This window comes from Rhinoderma darwinii, chromosome 5 (assembly GCF_050947455.1).
Source record: "Rhinoderma darwinii isolate aRhiDar2 chromosome 5, aRhiDar2.hap1, whole genome shotgun sequence".
Lineage (NCBI taxonomy): Eukaryota > Metazoa > Chordata > Amphibia > Anura > Rhinodermatidae > Rhinoderma > Rhinoderma darwinii.
This window is the reverse complement of record NC_134691.1, coordinates 108,727,741-108,747,518: the sequence shown is the minus strand read 5'-3', so window position 1 is coordinate 108,747,518 and position 19,778 is coordinate 108,727,741. Positions and strand designations below refer to the sequence as shown.

Sequence of the window (19,778 nt, the reverse complement as noted above, 5' to 3'; positions counted from 1 at the left end):
TACGGTTGAAAAAAGACACAAGTCCATCAAGTTCAAACAAGGGATGGGAAAAAGGAAGGGTTGGTATTTTTCAAAGAAAAAAAAAAATGCCTGCGTAAATAGATCCTATGTCTCTCAATCCTATGATACAACAGGATACTGAAAACTGATTGAAAACCTGATGTGAACTGATATTATTTTATGCATCAGCTGACCAATCAGTTTGGATCAGCAAATGTGAAGAAATGTGACTGTTGAGATCAACGCTATTGTGAGCGCTGTTTTAATTACAGTTGAATTTTGCATACATAAACTGGAACGTATTTTATAAGGGATGTTTTATTTAGATGTGATACAATATGAAACAATACTTCTGATCTGATTTAATGGGCAAAAAAAAGTCTGCAAAGAATAAACAGAGCAATGGATATTATCTAAACTGATGCACTGAAAATTTCTAATGTAAAGAAATGTAATTTGTGTAGGAATTTGCCATAAGGCGACTATGCTGCTCACATTTCATTTAAATGTTTTTTCCCCATTTATTTTCTGTAAATTACATACGGATAATGTATTCCTTACTTTGAATTATTAGAATATTCAAAGTCAACAAGGAGTCCTGCGACCATATAAAAGCACAAGGCGACAGGCTGAGTGTATTTATACCGGTCACAGTACTCTCACGTGACTTCTCATTTTCTTTATAATTTTTAGTAGGGGGTACAATATTCCTTTTTACTTTTTTTAGATACAGCTACTCTGTATCTTTCGCTAAATCCTGTTCCTGTTAGGACCGCGGGACTGGCGGCTTCAGTGACAGCAGGTACTGCATGTATCTGACACGCAGGATCCACCTGTAATCTATCACATCTAAGTTCATAACTTAGATGTGATAGCTTACAGGTGGATCCTGTGTGTCTGAGACACGCTGGATCCGCTGTCACTGAACCCGTCAGGTCCGCGGGACTGACGGATTCAGGTCATAGCGAAAGACACAGCTTCTGTGTATGGAGAATACAGAGCAGCTGTATCTTAACAAGTAAAAATAATTTTTAGTAAAAATCTATTTACCAAGTTTATCAACACACTAATACACGTTTTTTTGTTTTTTTTTTAAAAAACAACACTTTCAAACATTTACATAGCCTTTAAAAAAACAAATCTTTGAGGAGTAAGGTGAGCTATATGTGTAACGTCTATGGCCATGGTATGTCGTTCTAACTTAACCCTCGACGACCGCGGCCATGGACGTCCTGCTGCTGTGCTGCGTCGTCCCCCTGTGAGGCGCTGGCACTCACTTCCGGGTATTGAGCCTGTTGCTCGTGCCCGCTCTTAAAGGGCCAGAGCGCGCACCTGGAAATCATCATCATCAACTCCTGAATTCCTGGACTATAAGAGGATCACAGCCCTTATCCTCGCCTCAGCATAGTTGTTGTTTCCCTTAGTCTGTCTAAATTTCTTCCAGCTTCCCAATGTTCCCTGTACCTGTATGCTGTATCCTTTTTCCTGTGCTATCAGTACCATCCTGGTCCACTACCGTGCTGAACTGTTGTCAGGTTTTGCTGCATCTCCACGCCTGTTCTACTGCACCACGCCTGACGTCTACCTGCCGCCTGGTCCCAGCCGAGCCTGCCGTGCTACTGCCTACATTGCCTCAGGTACCCTTTTCTTGACTATAGACTGTACCATACCTGTTTGGCCAGCTGTCATCCCGCTACGCGGTACGGCCCAGTGGGTCCACACCCCGCCCCGTGACAGTATGCTCAGGCCATGGACCCCGCTGGTCAATTTAAGGGCATGTCACCCTCCCAAGCCATGCTGGCGGACCTGCAGGATCTCCGAACAAGACAGGATCAACTTCTTGTGGCAGTGGACTCCATGGCGCAGCAGCTAGGGGCGCTTAGCTGCTTCCATTCCTGCTTCTATACCAGCTCCTCCGACCGACCCTTCTGCTACATCTCCTAGCGGTTCCGGTTCAGATTCCCGGTTCTCGCTGCCATTACCTTCTCAGTTCCATGGAGACGCAAGTTCGTGCAGGGGATTTCTGAACCAATGCTATACTCATTTTTCCCTGCACGCCCGAGCATTTCCGTCGGACAGAACCAAGATCGCCTCCATCATGTCTCTACGTGCTGGCAAGGCCCTGGCATGGGCGAACCCAATCTGGGAACGACAGGGACCTGAGACTCGAGACTTCCAGGGGTTCGTGCGGTTGTTCCGTACTGTTTTTGAGAAGCCAGGACGTGTCTCTTCGGCAGCCACGGCTATCTTCAACCTTCACCAAGAGGACACCTCCGTGTGCGAATACACCATCCAGTTCCGGACCCTGGCAGGAGAACAATGAGGCCTTGGTGGCATCCTTCTGGCATGGCCTGTCGCCCAGGATCAAGGACGAACTTGCTGCCCGAGACCTACCACCTGCCTTGGACGACCTGATTCTGCTGGCTACTCGGGTAGATATAAGGCTCAGGGAGAGGTCTCATGAGGTGCAACAGGAGAGACGACTTCCTAGATTGGTGCTCAACTTCCAACAACCCCTCTTGCTTTCATCTACTGCTACGTCCGAAGTGCCGATGCAGGTGGATCGCCTAAAATTGTCTGTACAAGAGAAACAGTGTAGGCGCACCTCTGGACTCTGTTTATATTGCGGCCTCGCTGGCCATGTCCTGCGTCTGTGTCCACAGAAACAAAAAAAAACAACGCCTAGATTTGGTTAGAGACACAAGCATGGGCGCTACTGCATTTAATCGTGAACTCTCTTCCAAACTTTTTATTGCCGTGATCATCATCGCTGGCGAGAGGCTCCATCCAGTTTCTGCCTACCTGGACTCTGGCTCTGCAGCTAATTTCATTTGTCAAGACCTTGTGGATCTTCTCCAGTTGCCCACTGTCCGCCTGGAGAGACCATTGGTCGTAGCCTCGGTAGATGGACTGCCTCTGCCTGACCCAGTTGTTTCTGTGACCAAGCCATTGAGACTTCAAGTGGGAGCTCTTCACACTGTGCTCATCTCCCCGTTTGTCCTGCCCAAGGCCATGAACTCCTTGCTGGGGGGTTTGCCTTGGCTCCGTTTGCATGCCCCAGTCCTGGATTGGAACTCCGGAGAGGTTCTCCAGTGGGGTCCCAAGTGTCTCGACTGCTGTCTGGGTCATATCCATCCACCGCAGCCTTCTCCGCATCAGTCATTGGCAGGGTTGCCTCCTTGTTTCTCTCAGTTTGCTGAAGTCTACGACAAGAAGGAAGCAGAGACCTTGCCGCCTCATCGTGCATATGATTGTCCGATCGATTTGGTTCCTGATTCATCCCCTTTCTCCCTGCCAGAGACTCAGTCTATGTCGACCTACATTAAGGAGAATCTGGAGAGGGGCTTCATTCGTAAATCCTCATCTCCGGCCGGAGCCGGGTTCTTCTTTGTCAAAAAGAAGGATCGATCCCTTCGTCCCTGCATTGACTACCGAGGCCTCAATCGGATCACGGTAAAGAACAGGTACCCTTTGCCTTTAATTTTGGAACTGTTCGATCGCATACGGGGGGCAACATTTTTTTCTAAACTGGACTTGCGGGGGGCCTACAACCTGATTCGGATTCGTCAGGGTGACGAGTGGAAGACCGCATTTAATACTGGGCACTATGAATAACTAGTGGTGCCCTTCGGCCGATGTAACGCCCCCACAGTGTTTCAAGAATTTGTCAGTGACATTTTTCATGATCTCCTCTATATCTGTGTTATGGTATATCTCAATGACATTTCGATTTTTTTCCCCAGATCCAGTAACTCATCTGAGTCATGTCCGCCAGGTGTTGCTTCGTTTAAGGGAGAATCATCTTTACGCCAAGCTGGAGAAGTGCATGTTTGAAAAAAGATCTCTTCCCTTCCTGGGCTACATCAGCTCCGATCAGGGCCTCAAGATGGACCCTGAGAAGGTAAAGGCTGTCCTGGAGTGGCCACGACCCCAAGGTTTAAGGGCCATACAACGCTTCCTGGGATTTGCCAACTTCTATCGGCTGTTCATCCCCAACTTCTCGTCATTGACAGTCCTCATATCATCCCTCACAAAAAAGGGTCTGAATGCCAAAGTGTGGACTCCGGAGGCTGAAGCCCCATTTGAGACCTTGAAAAAAGCCTTCACGTCAGGCTCTATTCTTCACCACCCTGATGTGTCCCTACAGTTTTCTTTAGAGGTGGACGTTTCCTCTGTTGGTGCTGGCGCACTTTTGTTCCAGAGAGGTTCTAAAGGCAAGACTGTGGTATGTGACTACTATTCCAAACTGTTTTCTTCCGCAGAACGCAACTACTCGATTGGGGATTGGGAGTTACTGGCCATCAAGCTGGCCCTGCAGGAGTGGAGACACCTACTGGAAAGCGCAGTACACCCTATCCTGGTCTTCACGGATCACAAGAATCTGACCTATTTACAGACGGCTCAATGGTTGAATCCTCGTCAAGCCAGGTGGTCGTTATTCTTTGCTCAATTCCGGTTCAAACTCCACTACCGACCTGCCGACAAGAATGTGAGGGCCGATGCCTTGTCTAGGTCATTCGAAACAGAGGATACTGTGGAGTCCACACAGAATATTATTGATCCTTCCTGCATCTTCTCTGTGAACCCTCTGCAGGTTAGAGACAGAGGAATAATCCTTCGCTGGGGTCACAGCTCCAAGCTGGCAGGTCACGGGGGTACTCGAAAGACCCAAGACCTAATCACCCGTCAGTTCTGGTGGCCCATGCTGCCCAAAGACGTCATGGACTTCGTCTCCTCATGTACAGTATGCACAGCAAATAAAGCTGCCCACTCCAGACAGCTGGTCTGCTCCAGCCACTGCCTGTGCCCAATGCCCCCTGGCAGCATGTTGCAATGGACTTTGTCACAGACCTCCCTCTCTCTGCGGGTTGCAGTGTGATCTGGGTGGTGGTGGATCGATTCTCTAAAATGGCTCATTTTGTTCCCCTGACTGGCTGACCTCTTCATACAACACATCTTCCGTCTGCACGGCTTGCCCCTGAGGGGTCCAGTTCACTTCAAAATTTAGGAGAGCACTCTGCGGTCTACTTGGTGTAAAGTTGGACTTCTCTTCGGCCTATCATCCCCAGTCTAATGGACAAATCGAGAGGATTAACCAAATTATGGAATATTATCTGCGGCACTTTGTTTCCAGATGACATGATGACTGGGTGCAGCAGCTCCCGTGGGCAGAGTTCTCTTATAATAACCATACTAGTGAGTCCGCCACTTCCAGCCCGTTCTTCATAGTCTACGGCCAACATCCTCGAATACTACTATGTCCCAGGTGCCTGCAGCTGACTCGACCATCAGGGACTTTTTGCAAATATGGCAACAGACCTGATCTTCTATTCTGCTAGTGGTGGATTGCATGAAGAGAAAAGCAGATACTAGAAGACAGGATCCTCCTCAGTTTCTTGCAGGTACGAGGGTCTGGTTGTCCTCAAAGAATATCCGGCTGAGGATGGTGTCCTGCAAATTTGCTCCCAGGTTCTTCGGACCCTTCGAGATCCTGCTACAAATTAACCCGGTGTCTTACAAGCTGCAGCTGCCTCCTACACTCAAGATCCCTAACTCCTTCCATGTATCCTTGCTGAAGCCTGTGGTTCTGAACCGCTACTCTAGGACTCCTAGTTCTGCAGTGGCTCCTGGTGGTTCGTCAGGGACTTTCGAGGTAAGGGAGATTCTAGCTACCAAGAAGGTGGGAGGAAGGACATTCTATTTGGTGGGTTGGAGGGGATTCAACACAGAAGAGAGGTCTTGGGAGCCAGAGAAGAACATCGATGCCCCAGTCTCCCGGAGGGTGCACGTGCACTCTCGTGCCCGCTCTTAAAGGGCTAGCGCACGCACCTGGAAATCATCATCAACTCCTGAGTTCCTGGACTATAAGAGGGTCACCGCCCTTCTTATCCTTGCCTGAGCATTGTTGTTGTCTCCCTTAGTCTGTCTTGTAAATGGTGTCCTAAGTGTCTTCCAGCTTCCCAGTGTTCCCCGTACCTGTATCCTGTATCCTGTTTCCCGTGCTATCAGTACCATCCTGGTCTACTGCCGTGCTGAACTGTTGTCGTGTTTTGCTGCATCTCCATGCCTGTTCTACTGCGACAAAACCTGACGTCTACCTGCCACCTGGTCCCAGCCGAGCCTGCCTTGCTACTGCCTACATTGCCTCAGATACCCTTTTCTGGACCATAGACTCTGTACCATACCTGTTTGGCCAGCTTCCATGCCGCTACGCGGTACGACCCAGTGGGTCCACACCGCACCCCGTGACAATATATCTACTACTGATGAATATGAAACTTAAAACAAAACGTCTTCAGCAACTGAGGTTATTATGTTATTTTGCAGCAGCTGGAAATAGGACTGTATACTCACTGCAGCTGCTGAAAAAACTCTTTACCTAAAAAGTGAGGGAGCACTAAATGCCAGTTTATTAGTGGTTGGCACAGGAGAAGGAACATCCTCCAAAATTGATCTGCAATAGACTGCTTCTGCAAGAAGAAATAAGTAGTACCTATGTTCTGATATGCGAGTGTAATGTTAACACAAATAATATTTGCAGGCATGTTAAAGGAAATTTTCAATTGACTTGTATTATAGAATGCCAATTAGTATTCCCAACAAAAGAGTGTCCTAAATGATTACACAAAATGCACAACCAATTCGAAAGAATCATGCAGGACAAGAAGAAGTTAATGAAGCAATAAAAACAAATATATTGTTTAACCATTAAGACAAGAATTTCTAAAAATGTATTACAAGTTAAATAAAAATGAGGACACACACAGACTAAGAAAAAGGTGGACTACCCTGATGCGTTTTGGTAACCATATATACACAATGGAAACAACCATGTCTCAGAAGTAAATGGAAATTGATGCAAAAGATGTCAATGAAGGTGATATGGTAATAACCATGCCTGACGTGCGTTTTGCAATGAATGCTTTCCATTGACTTGTATTATATAAATTATTTATGTGAAAATTCAAAAGTAACCTTGGTATTGTATTCTGTAGAAGAAACGGAGAGCATTATAGAATGTTAGTTAAATGCTAAAAACAAAAAAAGGTATAAAACATATTATATATTTTCTGTGTAATCTGTGTAAGTAGTGGCATTCCCCATTACATAAGGCGAATCATTATTTTTGTAATCTGCACAGAAATTTGGTTATAAGCTTCACATTATTATTGCTTATTCTTTATTTACAGGTTCCTCAAGATGAATGGAGTGGATATACCCCCAAGAACAAAGAGGAGATTCCATGTCGACGAATGCGCAGTGGCAGCTACATCAAAGCCATGGGAGATGATGACAGTGGAGACTCCGACACAAACAGCCCAAAGCCATCTCCAAAGATTGCAGCGCGAAGAGAGAGCTATCTTAAGGCTACCCAGCCATCACTCACAGAACTCACTACTCTCAAGTAAGACAGTTTTCTAGACTTCTTTGTAAGGTATGTCCTGTGGGACAAGATATGTCTCTCATCCAGACACACTAAATTTGGCACTTTTGACAAGAAAGCCTTTCAATTTAGATATTGATTATGTAAGGCTCAGATTTAATCCTATATATAGATAGATTATCACCTATAACCCAGAAGCCCAAGATGATTTGGATAAAATTTCTCATATCTTAAAATTGATCACGTTCTTCCTTTTATTTTTCCATTTTAAAGGACTATGGTTGTAGTTTTATAGGATGCAAAGGGTGAGAGCTTCTTATTCTGTCAGCAGTATTCATCTCCTGTATGTTGATCCATTGACAGATTTAAAATGACAGTAATAGATCAATCTCTATTCAACCTGCCAACATTCTGTATAGCACCAGCATATTCTGCAGTACTTTACAATTATGGAAGAAAAAAAGATAAATGACAAGTGATCCAAACAAACGAACAATGATAGAGAGACGTCCCTGCCCATAAGATCTTACAAACTAAATGAAATGGGAGGAGAGACATAATAAGTAGATTATTTTTTTTGTCTCGAGGACCAAGCCCTTGTGTTGGCAATGGGGATATAAATAAAACTGCATGAACCTGCCACTCAGCCAGTATCTGAACCGACATGCATATAAAGTGCAGGGTGATGCGGAAAGTTTAGCTAGTTAATGACATAGAGAGGACAAGTCAGGTTGTGTATGGACTACGGGTTGTGGTTATGTGACATGGGCATCCTTGAAGAAAGAAGTAATTCTACTATAATTCTGGGATTATGAGAGGCACAATTTTAGGGTAAATTTGGCCAAAAAATATTTATACCACTAACCTTCACAGGTCCTGATGGAACCCTTGTGTGACATAATATCATTGGTCACAGATAGAATGTACTTCTGATAAAATGCTAACTTGAAAAAAAGATACTCCTCTAGACGGGCGCTCAGGTGTGCATTTTGAACTGGTATTTTCACAAAATCGTCGGAGTTTAAAACAACGATTTTATTTAATATACTGTTAAAATAATAAATATTCAGTTGCTGCAACGCGTTTCAACCACGCACTGTGGTCTTCATCAGGCAAATAAATTTTACTAGAATACATCACAAGTCCCTCACAAGTCAGCTATCACATTATATAGATTTACATTTGCAAATCCTAGTAACAAAACTTCCATCCCATCTGAAGGACTCCACGAGTCTCATCAGAGAGTTACAAGGATACAGCTGGAAAGAAAATTATGTTCTAATAACATTAGATGTCACTTCCCTATATTCGAATATTGATCATACCCTTGGAATAAAGGCCACAAAAATTTTTTTAGAACACAGAGGCTTGCTACTAAAAAAACAAAATGATTTTCTATTGGAAGGATTAGATTTTATTCTCACCCACAATATTTTTAAACATAATTCCAAATTATATAAACAGATTAGAGGCACAACTATGGGGACGAGAGTTGCCCCTAGCTACGCCAACCTATTTATGGGGCACTTTGAATCAACACATATAGAGAATGACCATATATATATCGGAATAAAATAGTCTATTATAGAAGATACATTGATGACCTCTTTCTAATCTGGTCTGGTACTGTGGAGGAAGCGACTAGCTTCATAAATATTTTAAATAAAAATATGTGGGGAATACAATTTACACAAAATATATCCAAAGAAAAAATAATATTTTTAGATTTAGAAATTAGTCATTCTGACAACAAATTTTTAACAAAAACACATTTTAAAGACATTTTAAAGACACAGACAAAAATAGTTTTTTAAATGTCAAAAGTGCACATTACAAAAAATGGATAACAAATATCCCACACAGCCAGTACAGGAGAATAAGAAAGAATTGTTCTTCAGTTAATGGATATAAAGAACAATCCAAAATCCTCAAAGTAAAGTTTGAGGAGAAAAAATATCCCCAAAATCTCCTTAAATATGCGTATCAAAGAAATCTAGATACGTCTCAAGAAGCATGCCTGGTGGAAAAAGCACATATAGAACATAATAAAGATGTCTTAAAGAAAAAACACTCCAATAATTTTATTACAACTTTTAACCAAGATCATAATATCATAAGGAATACATTACAAAAACATTGGAATGTACTTCTAAGTGATCCAATTTTAAATAAAATCATCCCTACAAAACCAGGGATAACATTCCGTCGAGGGAGAACCATCAAAAATATATTAGCACCCAGTAGATTGAGGATGAATACCCCCATCCCTACCCCTGATCATAATTATAAACCCGTAGGGATTCATAAATGTGGGAAGAGAACTTGTTTATGCTGTCTCAATATTAACACAGGGAAAACTCAGGTTATGTCAAACGTAACACAAGAAATATTCGAAATCGACACTCACATAAGTTGTGAAACCGACTATGTAATATACATGATTGAATGCGAGTGTGGGTTGCAATATGTTGGAAGAACAACCCAGACATTAAGAAAAAGATTGAATGGTCACCGTTTTAATGCCAAAAACGGTTTCCTAAAACACAGTTTATCAAGGCATTTGCTGTATAATCATACATCTGATTTTTCTAAAATAAAAATCTCTCCAATTGAGCAAGTGAATCCCAAAATACACAACAGAATTTCTACCTTGAATAAAAGGGAGTCATTTTGGATATTTAAATTTGGTACTTTGAGCCCAAATGGACTCAACGAAAAAATAGATCAAGTTTAGATTGAAATAGGAGTAATCATTTCTTTCTCAAAAAATTGAATATTATATGTCCAAACAAAATGGAAAATTAATAGAGTTTGTATGAATTAATGTGTAGCACTTTAAATTATTACTCCTAAAAAATAGAAAGTTTTTTTCAAAATGAATAGGGTGGAATTGTACAAACAAATGAAAATAAAACTAATTTAGTTTTTGATAAGGAAATGCTCTGCAGTAACTTATGAAGAACAGAGGTACTCTGGGCTCCCGACAACTAAAAGATTTAACGAATATGACTGAATGACAATAGAGCTGGAAGAATTATCTATTACAATGCAATCACATTTGAATCTAAAACAATAGGATAGAACTGAATCTAATATAACTATAAAGAGTAAACAAGAACCATTGATCACAATGTGTACATTCCCTTTTAAATCAGCAATATATAAAAAAACAGGAGCGGCCGGCTCCCGACAATTGAAAAACTAAAGTATTCAAACGAACAACAATAAAATAAGAAGTATCTTTTATAGTAATAAAAATATATTTTTCAAAAGACAGCATCAAACTCGAAATAATCATAAAGAATAAATATAAACCATTGAGTAAATAAAGATTACTCATATTATCTGCACACGGCGAGTACGCATGAACGGCAACTCCTGAAGCATACAGTTCTATGTACATAAACATATATATAAAAAATCTATTTTCTCTTACAACAAACTCGAAAACATCTATTGTTTGGTAGAAAGTAGATGGTCTCAAATAGAAAATAATAGAAATAGGAATTAAGAGAAAATTAGAGGAAAATATACACGCACCTGTGTTGAAACGCCCATAATGAACCTTCACCTTGACTGTTTAACCTGGATATGAATGATATGATAAGAGTATATAAGATGATGTATTCTAGTAAAATTGATATGCCTCATGAAGACCACAGTGCGTGGTTGAAACGCGTTGCAGCAACTGAATATTTATTATTTTAACAGTATATTGAATAAAATCGTTGTTTTAAACTCCGATGATTTTGTGAAAATACCAGGTCAAAATTCACACCTGAGCGCCCGTCTAGAGGAGTATCTTTTTTTCAAGTTAGCATTACTTCAAAACCACGAGGAAATGAATTCCTGAAACGAATTCACCCCATGCGGTTATGACTCCAGAGGCAAGCACAGTGTGACCAAGTGTCTACAAGCTACAAAGTTAAGTTGTGCTGGCGACATTGCACAACTTACTAAGGTGAGCTCAATTCATATCAACATTAATTTCCAATATATATCAGAACGATATCACCTTAGAGGAGCGCCGTTTTCTCTCTCTTTTTTATCTTTTTCTTAAGTACTTCTGATAAAATGTTAGAGATTACGTTGCTAACAATTCCGTAATCTGTTGCTGTTAACGTGACACAGGCAAAAATTAACAATTGTTAAAACTGACACACTAGAGGTTTTTAACATACTGTATCAGGACCTTCACTTTGTGTCATGTGTTCCTCCAAAAATTGGCTTCATAGGTATTCTTTGTACTTTAAATAGCTGTGTGCTACTACAGAGGTGTATAAAGCCCCTGGGCCCCAGGGCAAGATCTGTAAGAGGGCCCCCACCTACTATGTGCCCATTATAGTACTCCTATCTTGTTATAAGGTAGAGGGTCCTTTGGGCCCCCTTGGTCATCAGGGCCGGGTGGGCCTGCTATCTCTGCACACCCTATAGTTATGCCTCTGTGCTACAGATATAACAATCAGATGTGCAGCAGAAACAGTTATATCTACACAAACTATTTACACTACAAGGGTTATCTGAAAAACAGTCTATTGGAGGAACAAATTATATCAAGTAAAGGTCCTGGTATGTAAAATGCCCCTAGTGGGTCAGTTTTAACAATTATTCATTTTTGCTACGGGTGTCGCTTTAAATTACTCCCTCTTGTAACACAAACAATGCAAACAAAGCAAAATTGTCTTAAGTAATTTTCATTTTCTGGGGTTGTCCTTTACACAGTGCTCTATTTATAGCTGGTGCTACCACCGGCAATGAGAGTACACCCCCATATTGCAGATGTTCTAACACTGTCCCTCTATAAGGGGCAACAAATCGCATAACTAATGCAAATAATATATAAGCTATGGAATTCTGTTCATGTAAAATAAAATGAACTATTTTAATGCAAGTGTAAACTGCTATTGTGTTAGTGCAGTTGCTGCTCTACAAAGTTGGAATGGTCCATGAACTTCAAGTTACTATGGCAGTATTGTGGTAATGTCCAATATTATAATATTTAGACAAGGTGTGGGGAATTCTGGGAACATTTAAACATGATCTATGGCATTTCAATGTAGTTATAAAAATATTGGTTTGATTGTAATAAGCGCCTAGAGGTTTGCTTTCATTTATTTTCATTTCAAGCCCCCATAGCTCATATCTCATACACTTTTATTATATTTTTAGATGATAATTTGTGCTCATAATTATGTCAACTCTCTGTGCAATTACATAACAGTAATTACAGCTTGTTCTGCTTCCCGTGAACTATTACAAAACCAAGCAAAATCAACACTTGTCTAAATCTGATAAAATAGCGTAGAAAATAAATAAGTGCTAAGACATCAAGGTTAAAAAGTGCAAAGGTAATATGGAAATCTAAGCAAAGTGAACATAACACAAATGATTGCCACATGTAAGACTGGATATCACTCAAGTTACAAGAGTTTTGGGGGTACTGATCTTGGCAGTCTAAGTAGTCCTGCCCCAGTGGCGGTTGTCCAGAGTAGCGCAGAGCCACTGAACCAGGTGGGCATAGTACCCTGTGTTCAGGCAAAATTCAGATTATTAGTTATGCCCAGAATATTTCTTTAAAGCAATTTTACTGCTTTATGTGTAATTTTATAAATTTAATGATACTGGGAAAAAATGAGCTTACACCTGAATTCATTTTACTGTCACAAATTTTTACTTTTGTTTTTGTTGTTTACATATTTTTTACCTATTTTACCTGACATCAAGCTGGCATTTGAAATATAGACCAGTTTTATTACATGCAAATACAAAGTTAATCATTTAAATATTTCCTACAAAATAGAAATTATTGATATCATTCTAGAAAATATTGCAACTATATTTAAAGGGGTTAAGTCACTAAATACATTGATGACTAGGATATGCCATACTTAGGGATCACTAGAACAAAATGTCAATAGTGCTAGGAAAGTGCCACAATTGGCTTCTGCTCTGCTTTTTATGGAAGCCTCAGTGTAATGGATTTGCCTGACACAGCTTCTTTGTCGACGCCCGTGGTTAATCAGCCTGCATCTGTGCCTAGGTCTGTTAGAGTGACTCGATCTGCTACCACTCAGGCTGGGAGGCTGAGGAGTGGGAGAACCTATCGCAGCCTGGCCAGACGGAGCTAGCTCCCGCCCTCTGTCTATTTATACCTTCATTTCCTGCTCCTCCTTTGCCTGTGATTCTGTCTGTTTCCTGGCTCTGCTGCTCCTGCTTATACTATTGACCTCTGCTTCAAATTGACCCTGGCTTTACTGACTACTCTCCTGCTCTGCGTTTGGTACCTCGTACACTCCTGGTTTGACTCGCCTCGTTCACTACTCTTGCTGCTCACGGTGTTGCTGTGGGCAACTGCCCCATTTCCCTTAGCTTCTGTGTACCCTTGTATGTTGGTCTGTCATGCACTTATTGAGCATAGGGACCGTCGCCCAGTTGTACGCCGTCGCCTAGGACGGGCCGTGCAAGTAGGCAGGGACTGAGTGGCGGGTAGATTAGGGCTCACCTGTCTGTCTCCCTACCCCGTCATTACACTCAGGGTCTGCCAATTATAGTCGGTGGTCAACCATATGGCCTCTGAAAAAATCCTAGTGGACCCAAAGTGTGTCAAAGTGGCACGGCACTATCCTAGCGCCACTGATATTTTGTTCTAGCAATCCTAGTGATTTACCATCAATCTATTTAGTAACATAACTCCTTAAAGAGGCAGCATTCTTGTCTTATGCATAGTATAATGATATACTAATGATATGTATCTAGTTAGTTTGGTTAAACCAGTGTAGTATACAAATGTAATTGTATAATAATAAATAATAAAACAATTTAAATAAAGTAGCCCACATCACCTAGTGATCACTGCCACTGTTCAAAATTGTACTGACCCTTAACAGTTTTTTTATTGTGTGTGGAGTGAGGAATGACACAATTTATTTGACACACCATCAAGATAATTTACTATAAAATAAAAAGATAGCAAGAAGAGTTATTGAAGACGGTTAGGAATTTTAACAGACTAGGACACATTTAAAATTTAAAAAATATATATTTTATCAACAGTTTTCTGACATTAAAATGACACAAAATTTCCCAGGCATACAGTCTGCTAAATGCACAAAATCAGCATATATAAATATGACATCTATAGATTGAGGCATACTGACTGAAACATGAAATGCTGCATATACATCACAAAATGAAAAAACCAAGGATGAAAAGACCATACGTGCAACCTCTGCAGCTTCATAGTGGCCCTGTATACTTGTATGGGTCTACGCTTCCTATCTAAGTCTGACAAATACTGGTGGATTGATACAGTGGTCAGGGATTTTCTGGAGACCCATAAAGGAGGTGGTCTACGGCTAGCGGCCCGCTGTCATAAAACTAGCAGTTGGAAATCAAGGAGCTCATGCACTTTTTCTTTCTCAGAAACCCCCTGTTATTGATGTCTGCTCTTGAGTAAGCTACTGTGACATCACAAATGTCTTTCTGTCAGATAAGCACTGCTGTGACATCACAAGTGAGCTTCCCTCAAGTACGCTGCTGTGACATCACAAGTGAACTTTCCATAAGTCTGTTTTAGTCTGTTTTAGTCAGGCAAGTTACTATGACATCACAGACAGTTTCAGTTAGGTAAGCTCAGTGGCGGATATACCAAATATACCTGCAAATTAGCAGTAGGAAATCAAGGGGCCCAAATACTGTTCTTATTGTTGTCTGCCCCTAAATAAATTTTTCTACGACTGGTCTGTTCTAGTAAAGGTTGTCTGAATGACTTTTACGGCAAGAAAGGTTACATTCACTGTCACATGTGTTCGGTGAATGCATGTGACAAATTAAACCACGCCTCCAAACAGAGAACTGTCCGACGTAAGAAAGCATGACAACCATATAAATGCACAAATGCCTACACTTCTTTCAACTTAATTCAGTTCTTATCAATGTATCTCAAAATCTATAAAAAAATACTGCATAACTTTTCATTATATAGTGAATAAGTTTAATTACATAAAACCACAGTTTTAAAACCGAGTTAATAAAAAAGTGTACAAGGGAGATTCAATAAAACAAATAGAGGCATTACTCACCAGACAGATCCCTCAACGTTCCAGTGTAGCTGTTCCGGTTCTCTCCGCCGCTGTTTGTTGATATGGCTGCAGCAATGATGTGCCTATCTATACCCACTTGATCGCTCCAACCAATGACTGGCCTCGGTGGTCCTGTGCCGTATACCCACTGAATCGCTGTCTTTTAAATGACTTCACTCAATACTTCTCAAACCATGAGGGGAGCATTACTGGTGAGGCGCCCACCACATGGTGGTGAAGGGCAGCTGGGGAGGCAGTTTTGACAAAAGTGCTTATATACTTCTCAGGCCTATCTCTGTTTTCACCAATCCCTGATATAGCAACACGACTCCTTTTATGCTTATTTTAATGTTATGCTGGGTTTAGGAGAAAAAATAAAAATAAATTTAGCAATATTTTAACATGGACTTCAACAACTGGTGGTAAGGCCCATGTATTCCCATACATGCATGATAAAGCCCATATTCTGGTTGGTGAAGAAAACGTTGAGAAGTCTTGATGTAGTAGAGTCATACTATAAAACCATTAAAGACTATCCAAAGACCAACATATACTGTGTATTTATATATATATATATATATATATATATATATATATATATATATATATATATACATAACTGTGTATGTATATATATATATATATATATATATATATATATATATCCTTTGGGTCAAATACTCCCAAAGGACTGATTCTCTGATAGTAGCTGCCTATAACATGTATTGATTTTCTATAAAAGCAAAAAAGTATAATAGCAATTATATGAGCACTGTATATCATATTTTTAAAATAAAGACATTTCCAACTCCGCATCCTCACCTCTCTTTCATATGTATGATACCATCTATGAAAAATTTAACGTAAGTCACTTAAGCACAAAATTCAGTTTAGAGAATTGTGACTTGACATTGGGATGAGCAGTGTAGTGTGGAGATTGGGGATATGCAATGTCAAATAGTAAATGGACACCACAGGCTCTTCATGAAGATTTCACATTCAGCAGACATTTTACCAAGGCTTTATAATAATCCAAAATAATAATTCCTAATACACTGTGATTGTTAAGCTTTTGTAATGGGCTTAATTAGAGAGATCAACATATAATATTTCACGCTGTGTGCATTCCTATTTCGCTTGCCAGAAATCATATTAATGTTTAATTAGAATATCTGTAGTGAGTCATTTGTAACCAAGCAAAGGGTAGATTTAGATCAGTACCATTTATTAATTTTTAAGTTAAATCCTTTGCGGTCATTAAGACAGTGAATACACTGAGGAGATCTTTGTTGAAAAAGTAAAGAATACACAAACCAGAATTTTATGGGGGAAATCAATAATTATTTAAGGCCATCATGATAGTCATTTTTAAACTCCTTTTATATGCGTAATGTGATGTTTTTAATATACAGTATATCTGTGCATAAGTACCATTCATGACTTTCCACTTACATAACCAAAGCAAATGACCGGTTTTAAATAAAAGGCTAGTAATACCTTTTCTTGAAACTTACCCTAAGACTAGCGAGGGTTAGCCTTTAATTTTATTGGAGTTCATGATTTTAGAGATCTCTTTGTGGAGTTGAACACATATAATATATCTTGGCTGGGGAGGAAAAGTGTTATAAAAGTGACCTATTTCACTTACAGTATGTTAGTGTAGGATCCTCTTTATCCGAACCCTGGGGTACTTTCTTGGTACTATTGAACAGCAAATCTGATGGTTTATCTGGGGTAGTTCTAAGCTACATGGCAAAAAGGATGTGGATACCTGAGCATCACGTCCACATGCACATGATGAATGTCTTAATACAAGACCATAGCTTATATTATTCAATTGGTGTTCCGTTTGCTACTCTAGCAGTGTCAATGATTTTGGCCTGGCCTATTCAGTCATGTCAGGATCTCCCACAACAGAAATGTGTGACAGTGTGACTGCCCAATCCTGCCGGAAGCAGGAGCCTTAAGGTATCTTTTCACTGAAACCATAAAACAGCCCAAGTTTATTATTCCTTCTTAACCAAACTTTGCAGTCGGCAATATGCATTTAGGTACGAAGTGTCCGCCAGCATTCTCTCAACCCGGATTTATCCATCAGACTGTTCTATAGTGAAACATGATTCATCACTCTAGAGAATGTGATATCCTATTTCCAAAGCTCATTGGTGGTGTACTTTATACCACTCTAGTGGATGCTTGACATTGTGCATGGGGAACTCAAACGTGTGCATGGCTATTCAGACATGGAAATTAAAGCCATGAAGCTCTTAATGAATTCTTCTTGTGCTGACAAAGTTTGCAGAGACTGTTTGGAACCAAGTTCTGTTGCAACCAAGGCAGATTGATATTTTTTAAGGTTTTAGAAAGAACACAAAGCAAAATCCACAAGTACCATTATTATAAAGTAAATATGGCAATATTAATACCCAATAAAAGGCGAAAAGCGGCAGAAGACAGATATAGTAGTAATAAAACATGCATATCATTATTAAGTATGTGTGAACTAAATGAAAGAAGTAGATTAATATGTGATATATAAAATCTACAATCTGTGTACCATAAGATAATAATGTGGGGCATGAACGGCTAAACATTTGGGTGGAGCCTAAGTTAGATGATCTACATGGAGTTTAGGGACAGGCACTAGTGGTGCATATAGGACACTGCTAAGTTTTTGCATGACCCTTTGTCTCAGATGCCTCAGTGCCTCCATAATAGTGATAGCAGCCACAATTAGTTACTTATTGCACTTACTCCACAGTCATGTCATCTTTATTTATGACTCTGCTGCTCCTTCCCTATGTTCTTCTTTGATTTAGAGTTTTAGGTTAGCTGTCACCAAGATCCACCAGCTAATAGTACAAGTTGAGACTCACAAGTCGCTATATGATTTGTTAATAAAGGGCAGTTAATAACTGTATTAAGTTCAACACGTTCTAGTCTAGATTGGGTCCACACTAGTAGGGCTATATTTTTGGTCCAATCGTATATATAGACAAAGTCACAGCACTCCATAAAGTTGAAGTTTTGTTAAAATGTTCCCAACAAGAAAATAATTACTTTATTAGAAATAAATTCCTAACACAGTATATTCCATAAAAATATTTGGCAAATTGATATTACATTTTAGGAGATACAACATTTAGATGTTTTGGATCTCTTGGACCTTGATCACTCGTATCTCAATAGCTCATAGGAGAAGACTCTCATCTTGTTAGTGGTGGGGATGGGATATTTTGTTTTTTAATACATATGTAGGTAACTTAAAAGGACTAAACCTTTCTATAATCCAAAATTATTTAAAATAATTGGAGAAAACTAAGGCATTTATTAAATTGATTTTCTAGTGTTCTTGAGTATATCAGTGCTTAGTTAATAAAATATATGTTGGAAGAAGTTTTTTTATTATCTTTATCACCTTCTTTGTTCTCACATAACTTTAAGTAGAGAAGAGGTGTTGCGTATTTTATTATATTTAAAACCAAAGCTGGATGTGTGCAAGAATGGAGCTATTTATGATGATTTACATGGAAAGGCTAATTCAGCAATCATAAGAAAGGACGTAATTGCTTTTAATGGAAAATTAAATATTGAATTGAAGAAGAATTGAGCTATTGGCCATGGTAACCAGTCACATCACTATTTGAATTTTCTAGACTGCCCTAGAAAAGTGAAAGATTAAACTCTTAAGGATGCAGGCCGTTATTTTTTTGTTGACTTATCCATATGAGTACTTTTTTTTGCAAGATGAGTTGTATTTTTTAATGGCACCATTTTAGGGTACATATAATGTATTGTACTATTTTAAGCAGGGGACGGTGTAAAAACAATAATTCCGCCATTTTGGGATTTCGTTTTTAGAGCGCTCACCGTGTGGTATAAATGTTAACCGTAATCTGAGGGGGAAGTATGATTACAGCTAAATCAAATTGATATAGGTTTTTTTTTATGTTTTACTACTTTTGCACAATATAAAAACATTTTTCGCAAAAGGAAAAGGCTTTTATGTCGCCGCATTTCAAAAACCCAGAATATTTTTCTTTTTCCATTGACGGAGTTGTATAAGGGCTTATTTTTTTCAAGACAACCTGTGTTTTTTTGGTACCATTTTTGAGGTACATATGACTTTTTGATCACTTTTATTCATCTTTTGAGAGGCGGAATGATGAAAAAACAGAAATTCTGGAATTGTGCTGTTTTTTTCTTTACAGAGTGCTTTTGTTTTGACAATATTTATTAATTACTTACATTCATTAGTCCCACAAGGGGACTTGAAGATGTGATCCTTTGATTGCTTACATAATAAACTGCAC

General features: G+C 39.8%; 1 protein-coding gene across 4 annotated transcripts in view; it reads left to right on the top strand.

The window, feature by feature from the left end:
- DLGAP1 (DLG associated protein 1) overlaps positions 1–19,778 on the top strand; it is a 598,634-nt gene that overhangs the window by 352,595 nt on the left and 226,261 nt on the right. For all 4 annotated transcript variants that reach the window (XM_075826387.1, XM_075826388.1, XM_075826390.1 and 1 more), the window contains one exon: positions 7,191–7,405. In XM_075826387.1, the coding sequence (XP_075682502.1) occupies positions 7,191–7,405 (215 nt within the window). The remainder of the gene's footprint in view (positions 1–7,190; positions 7,406–19,778) is intronic.